Source organism: Sinocyclocheilus rhinocerous, unplaced genomic scaffold (genome assembly GCF_001515625.1).
Source record: "Sinocyclocheilus rhinocerous isolate Xijiao unplaced genomic scaffold, SAMN03320098_v1.1 scaffold68, whole genome shotgun sequence".
Classification (NCBI taxonomy): Eukaryota; Metazoa; Chordata; class Actinopteri; order Cypriniformes; family Cyprinidae; genus Sinocyclocheilus; species Sinocyclocheilus rhinocerous.
In genome coordinates, this window is record NW_015666487.1 from 19,904 (window position 1) to 28,227 (window position 8,324).

The following is an 8,324-nucleotide window of genomic DNA, read 5'->3' on the forward strand; positions in this document are numbered from 1 at the left end:
AAAAAAAAAAAATTCCATCTAAACTTTTCTAAAGACAGTAAGTTCCCTTCAGACATACTTTCATATAAACTCCTACCTCTAAATGAATCGCGATTTGTTTAGCATCTCAACCGATTTGAATAGTCACATATTTGAATCGATTTTCCACCGGCTCTCAATAATAATTTTTTATTTTTTATTATTATTTATTTATTTTTTTAAAATGAACTTTTACTCAGTCCATAGGCACAGTAATAGTATCTCATGGTCATATTGTTGCATTATAATATAGTAAAGTCATTGAATCTAGTCCTTGCCTTAGCATATATTTACATCCTAAATAAATCAATAGCGCTCACATTTTTAGATAAAACTAACACATTATTTTGGACATTATTAAGTGTCCATATCGAAGTAATGAAGTTCTAGAAAGTGCAAACCTTCTGTACTCTTATCTGATTAACCACAATGACTTTCTATGGAGAAAGGAGGACGCTCATATAGTGTCATATAGTGTTTTTCAGAAAGGGACAAGCCCAGACTGGTTCTATGGCTGTTTTGCCACCGCCTGCAGAGGTATAAAGCTTGAAACGGTGGTGCCAGGCCTCCTGTGGACATGTGGTTTATAAGCAGAGGTGTTGCATGCATCCTCCCATGCACCATGTGTTCTTCCGATGCCGGGCTTAAGGTTTCACACTCTCAGCCTGACCCGACTGCACCACCCACTCACGGGAACCTGGTGCTTTCAGGTGGCTCTCTCAGTGCCTGACAAGTCTGGGATGTTGCACGCCAACTGCAGTCTACGTGAGACTCCAAAGGTCTACGTTTGCTGTTTAAAGGGGTCATATGATGCAATTTCATTTTTTCCTTTCTCTTTGGAGTGTTACAAGCTCTTGGTGCATAAAGAAGATCTGTAAATTTGCAAAGCGTGTTGGCCTACTGCTCTCAGAGCCGTAGTAGCTAATTGATTCCTGCGTAATTGCGCTGATCTCTAAACGTGAGAGCCTGCTGTGACTGTGCTTGACTTGCACGTTTGCTCGAGTGCAGTAACATTTAGAGGTTTGAAAATAGTTGAGGTTCCATCAATGACATGGAAAATGAGAGTGAACATTTTCTGCTTTCAGCAAAACCTGTGTTCACCATTAAACCTGTGGTTTAATGGTGTTGATGCAGTATGCAGCAGTTTTTTGTATTCTTAGTAGACTATATATGTAGTTGAGCTTGAGCAGTAGGCATTTTAGTCTAGGGGTGACCCCGAATAGTCGACGATTCGATGCTTCGATAGGAGGAGCCTGGTTCGACTACCAATCTCACAGTCGAATATTCGCTGAGGTGTTATGATCATGCCATTTTGGCTATATGGGGGTGCTCAATGTCTAATTTCACATAGAACTACCGGTTTTCTCCCAATAAGTAAATATACAGTCTATTATGATAATGATGTAAATAAGAATCTGAAAAGAATGAAGCTTCAAATAAATATTTTAACGTGCGTGAATAAATCCAACCACCCCTATAGATTTAAGTTTCACTTTCCATAATCCGTGACCGACAGAGGAGCATCTTGGTGGCAGGGATTTAAAACTTTAACAAGACACAAATTGACACAGGCAGAGTGAAAGACTGGATTTTTTCGATCAAGTAGGTACAAGTGATTTCAAAACATTTCAGCCGGTTTATATATATCGTGTATATATTATCTCGTATAAGAAGCATTTGGTTGAGTTATGCTGCAAGCGCTTCGTTGTAGTACTATGACTGGGACTGTCATACACATAACATTATAATGAGAACACTATTATAATAAAATGCTGTGAATTTTTAGAGTTTAGTTGCCATGTTTCTGCACGTTGTTGCGTGAAGAACGCGTCCACAAAAGGAGTTCATTCAGAGCCGCGCAGACACGTTCGTGCATTCGGGGCATTTTGTGCAGATAGCCTATAAGTCGTAATATTAACGTTATGTTGTATAAATAACGAAGCATATTCTATATGAGATAAATCATGGGTTAAATCCCATTGATTAAAAACCTGCTATCAAATGTGTCACTCTACTGGTCATCTTCAGCGTGCGCAGCTTAAAACAGAAATGCAGAACATTAATAACTACTGTCATATACATAACATTATAATGAGAGCACTATTGTAAAAAAATGTTGTGAATTCTTAGGGTTTCGCTGACATTTAATGTTAACTATCTTTTAATCAAAACATAAAACATTATTTACCCCGTTTGTATCTGCGAGGCGTCCGTTCCACATTTTCCTTGTGTGTTAACGTCAGTAGTTATGACTGTCGAATGTCTGACTTGACTCTTGGTAATGTAGCCTATTTTGCCCCCCGCCCCCAAACATATGATTCGACTATCAGTCGACTATCAGCAAGTTTCGAAAATTCCGATTCGACTATGAAAACACCCCTATTTTAGTCCTTTTTAGGACTAGATTTTTTTTGTCATTTATTTGATCTATTAACATTTTATTTCAACACCACTGCAAATATTGTAGAATATAATAATGTACCATTTTCTAATAATAATATTCATAATAATACTGATTAATAAAAATAGTGGTAATACTTAATAGTAGTAATAAAAAATAACAATAATTATAAAATAATAATAATAATATGATTAAATAATTCAATAATTTTTTTATTGATTTATTTTAGTATTATATATTAGCATATTGGCTGCGGTATTGCATTTGGTATTGTTTTATAAAAGTGTGATATCTTGACAGCCCTACTGAGAAACACCAAAGCCATATCGATTACTCTTGCAGTCAGCTCGTCCCTGTCAGTGATGGTTGATTTGGGTGGGTCCTTGACCGGCACGGTCCTCGTCAGCGCCTGAGTGATTAATTGCAGAGTTTACTGGCTGTACGCTTGGAGTGTGACCATGCATTATGATCAGGCATCTGCGCAGGCCCTTATTCCACACCTGACCTGTCACTCACACCCATCTGTTCCTGTGGAGACAGGCCAGACAATCGCAAACCACAGGATCTGTGCCATACACCAAACCACATGATCCCAGAGTGCATCTGTCACATGTTCCCCCAGTTTTATTTTACTGTTCAGGGATCATGCGTTAAAATGCGTTAATCATTTAATTGATTTGACTTCATTGCTCTGTTCAGCTCAGTGGTGCTGTTATAAGTCTAGTGTTGAGCTTTTCCCATTTGAGAGTGGGTTAGCACACAACAATTTTGTGTAGATTGATTGCTCATTTTATGGCCTCGAGCAGTTTAGACGAAGCTGAATTCAATGTTCTGGTCAAATTAGGGCTGCACGATTAATAGAAAGCGATTGTCATGCGCATTTTGATAGTAATGCCGGTTCTGTAATCAGCCATTCCCTAGTTTTTGAAGGTTCTCAACCTTACAAAATTGTTTCAATTTAAAGAGATGATATTGTACCACTGTAAATGTTTGATACCATGGTACTTTATAGTAACAATACTGTTGTTCTCTACTGAGTGTCTAAGGCCCAAAAACAGGATCTACGCAAGTATGTGAATGCAGATGTTTCTAGCTCTGTTTTGTGTGTTGTCTTAAAAGGTATGAGATGAGGTGCGCTATATTTCATACTATATTTCAGTTTCCTCTTTTAGGTCAACTACTGTAATGGCAGAGCTAGTACTGGGTGATAAATCAATATTTATTGAAAAAAATAAATGATTGATGATAAACTTGAGTAATTTTTTATATTTGGTCTACATCTAGATTGCACAAGTCATTGAAAAGTCTGCTAAAAACTGTTGTCAAACTCGAATATCTTGACGACAAAAAGGTTTGGTTTAACTTAAAGGGATAGCTCGCCCATAAATGAAAATTCTGATTTATCATTAATAGTAATCTATACTGATTTATCAGTAATCATTAATTACTCATGTTGTTCCAAACCCATAAGAACTTTTTCATCTTTGGAACACAATTTTTTAATGAAATCTGAGAGCTTTCTCACCTTGCATAGATAGCAATATATAAAGTGAAGAAAGTTGTTATTTTTGTTTTATTTGCGCACAAAAAGTATCCTTGTAGCTTTGTAAAATTACGCTTGAACCACTGACGTCATGTGGACTAATTTAACGATGTCCTTAAGGTCTTACGGGTTTGGAACGACATGAGGGTGAGTAATTAATGACAGAATTTTCATTTTTGGGTAAACTATCCCTTTAAAATTGATAGAACTGTATTACTATTGTATAGTGAAGTTTAAATCTCATAATAATAATACATTTAAAGTAAAAATAAATAAATAAATAAAATGGAAAAAACGGAAATTCAGAAACAAATAAAACTGATTTCATGATGTCTTAAATTAAAAATTGCTTCGTGGAGTTTATTAAAGGGGTCATATGATGCGATTTCAATTTTTCCTTTCTCTTTGGAGTACTCTAGGCCTCCGACCTCCGCTCACTCTAGCCTGCTCTGTGATGCTGTGTTTCGTTGTGAAAGCGAAACTAATTTGTTTGGCCTTCGTTAGCAACATCATATGACCCCTTTAAGTTATTCTTGATGTCTAACAATGTGGAATTCATTTCCTGGTGTGAAATATTGTGATTAGTATCGATATTAAATTATATGATTTTTTTTCAGCCATATTATCCAGCCCTAGGCAGTTTAAAAATAATGTTAGCTGATCAAATATAAGTCAACATTGTAACTTGCTTTAATTGAGAGGTCACACAAGGCCAAAAATAAGAGTTTTCTCTTTTTCGATTACCTCAAGGCTACCTCTCAATCATTAAATATTTAGTGTTCTGTATATCATGCATTTGAAATAATGTTTACCTCATTCTGCACAGATGCCTGCATGCACATGCTGCTTCAAAACAAAGCTTAGCCAGCAAAGATAAATCACTATTGAAACGGAGCAGCACAGAATAAAGAGAGGAGGGTGGGGGTAGGAAAGACCAGAGCGAGGGAGAGAGAGAGAGAGAAAGAGATAGAGGCAGGGCGGGAAAAAGCCTGCTCAGTTGAGCAGTATTAACACAGCGTAGCAATTTCATCTTCTCAAACGTGATCTCCTTTAACAACTGTGAGCGCTCAAATGCCTGTTGCCAGGTTACCGTCCAGCACTGTGAAAAGCGGGATTGTGTACGCGAGCAGCATGGAGAAGCACCGCTGACTTGAGCCCGTCTCTAAATGAATCACCGATGCATTCAGAATAGGGGGAATGCGATGAATAGGCGAGTGTGATCGGGATCGAATCCACAGCGTTGGAGCGGGGGCAAGCCATGCAGCTCCAGTCTGCAGCGCAATGCAAGGTGTCCGGCTTCACACTGAATGAAAGATGCGCTTTTTCTTCGAAAATGGAAGTCCACCGGTACGTACACACACGGGCTTCGTGGGTTTGTTTTCCGGATACGAGCAACTGTTGCATCCTTGATGTAGCTCAAAGACATCATTGAAATGCATTGTTTAGGTTCACGTCGGTTTCGTTGGCTGTCTGGGATTATGGGTTTAATAAAGCAGTGCTCTATTGTAATTATGGACGATGTGAGCTGCTTTAGGAAGTGTGCTGGAAAATGTTTTCAGTAAGATAGTTTCGTTTTCTCTAATAGCTCCCTGTGGAATGGATGGGATGCACAAATTGGCCTATAAAACCGGTGGCAGGCTACCAACATTTGTGCACTGCAAATTAACTCATCAAACATTGATGACTAGTTTATCCCAACGAAAAATATTGCCCTACAGACCATATCAAGGTTCATTTTTGTCCTCGTCTTACTGATAAGGGTTCTCAATCAATTTAAATTGGGTTTCTCACTTCCAATAAGTGCTTAAAAGTCTTTGGAGGGAAGGTGTTTCCCCATTTATCTGCAATGAATGGGGTGTTTTTATAAACCATGCTGCCATTCGCTGTCATGTCTAACAAGTATCATTTATGACGTTCTTAAGGGGAACCTCCATGCATGCAAAAGGTTTGGTGTGATAAGTCACTGTGTTCCTTGGGTGTGAATAGCAGCTCAGTGGAGGAAAAACAGGTCGTTGTCAACACTCACCTGCTACTTTGTTAAAAGTGAATTGCCTTGTGTATATAAACACAGTTCAAACCTGGTTTTCAGAGAGCCTCGGGTCATTCTGGTTGTGAGGTGTTGGTGGTAGTTTTCACTGGAATGAGAAGATTCTTTGAAATTCTTTGTTTAGCTGATGTTGATGTTTTGCAATACTGTGCTGAGTAAAACCTGTCATGCTGGACCTGGTTAATACTTTAATTATTTTTGGTTAATGCTTTGGAAACATTCACTCCACTTTAAATACAAACAAAAACATGTGTATGTGCATATATAGTTTATGTATTTTTAGATATTTATATAATAATAATACAAAATATATAGTAAATATATAGTAGTAGTAGTAATAATAATAATAATAATAATAATAACTATTATAACATTTTAATTTAAATACATTTCTTAAATATGTAAACTTTATATACACATTGTTTTTTTGTTTAAAGTGGAGTGTTGCCAAAGAAAAAAGTGTTAACTCAACTAGCATTCCCAACTCATAAAAAATTAGTATGTAAATATCTAAGTCGTGAATGCTAATTTTTGCATTGGCAACACACTGTAAATGCAAACAAAAATGTGTTACATCTACGTATTTATTTAAATAAAATGTATTACTATTGTTATATAGGCTACCGATGCATTTTTACATAAAAATTTTCTATTCATATCTAGAAAAGATGGAATATGTGACCCTGGACCACAAAACCAGTCATAAAGTTTTTTTTTTAAATTTTTTTTTTTTAGATTTCTATTGAGATTTATACATGATCTGAAAGCTTTCCATTGATGTATGGTTTGTTAGGATAGGACAATATTTGGCCGAGATGCATCTATTTGAAAATCAAAATACTGAGAAAAATGCATTTCCGCTGCATTTTACGTTCCGCTGGACGTAAACAACGTGTGCTGTTCTGTGTCAGCTGCGTCACACGGATACGCTGTTTTCGTTCAGATCAAATCACAACAACGTAGGAAACAGATCCGGCGTGACGCAGCTGACACAGAACAGCATACGTTGTTTACGTCCAGCGGATACTCTCCAAAATGGCGCTACAGGGTGACGCGGAGGAGACGAATTGTCGAATAAAGTCGTTGTTTTTTTTTTCTTTTGCGCACAAAGTATTCTCGTAGCTTCGTAAAATTACGGTTGAACCCTCTTAAAGGTCACCGTAATTATTGTCAGCTTGAGTTCAAATTGTAGATGGAAACCTAGTTAGAGTAAAAATTCCTTATGATTAAAAAGAGGAAACTAATATTTCTTAGATTTGGTAAAGCCATCCGTCTGGCTTTACTATACAACCATGAACATCTTGAATGTCCTACATGTCAAACTGTGTGGATTATACCCAACACACTGCTTAGATAAAGATGACAGATGGCAGCTGTCAAAGTGAAAATGTATTTAGGATAGCAGTGTTTTGCTGATGTTTTTTAGTGGCCAGTCAAACAAGGACGCCTGAAGGAAAAAGGCATACGTTTGTACTACAGTAGATATTGGCATGTTGTGAATCGGGTAGAACAGAGGTTTCTCTGAAGTGTTTTGCTGTCTAAAGTATTACAACCTCTGTTCAACATTCTCTGACTTAAACATTCAAAACACTAATTTCCCACAATGACAAGGTCTGTGTCTACCTTTTTAATTGTAGAAAAGTGCTTTGTGGTTTTTTCAGTGTGTCTTCGAGGGGAGGAAAGGTCATAATTCACTGAGAAATAAGACGGCATATAACCTAGCAATATTTCCAATTAGAAATTAATTAGAGATGATCACTATATTCTCAACACAAATGTTCTCTTTAACTTTTCTCAGAAACATTATATACAATATAAATTTTGTATTATAAATTAAATATTTACAATTATGAGATTATAATAAATAAAATAATAATACTAAATGATAAAATAAATAAAATTATATATATATATATATATGTATTAGGTTCTGGGCGATATAGCTAAAAAATGTATCAAAGATATGTTTCATAAAGTTCGGTATCGATAATTATTGACATTTTTTATAACCTTTTTTAAAACAAAAAGCAATAGAATTTTTTATTTTTTATTTAACCACTGTATTTTTAAATTAACACAATTTGAGACAAACAACAAATATTTTTGTTTTAACAATCAAACACAAAATAAAAATTAAACATATGTAATTTCTAATGTTTTATATGCAGATTAAATAGGAAACTTTTATCTTGTCTCCCGAGGCCACAGGAGGGCGCAATGAGCAAAATAATGCAGCACATTTAAATTGTCAAAGCAAGGAATTAACTCTATAAAAACGTGCATAACGTCTAAATTAACTCATAAAAATCAAATAT

At 36.0% G+C, this 8,324-nt stretch overlaps 1 protein-coding gene across 1 annotated transcript in view; it reads left to right on the forward strand.

Annotated features, from left to right (window-relative positions):
• The first annotated feature begins 5,205 nt into the window (after nt 1-5,205).
• The window catches only part of LOC107732354 (protein enabled homolog), an 82,202-nt gene continuing 79,083 nt past the window's right edge, over nt 5,206-8,324 (forward strand). The window contains exon 1 of the mRNA XM_016543650.1: nt 5,206-5,309. Within this exon, the coding sequence (XP_016399136.1) occupies nt 5,221-5,309 (89 nt within the window). The 5' untranslated portion in view covers nt 5,206-5,220. The remainder of the gene's footprint in view (nt 5,310-8,324) is intronic.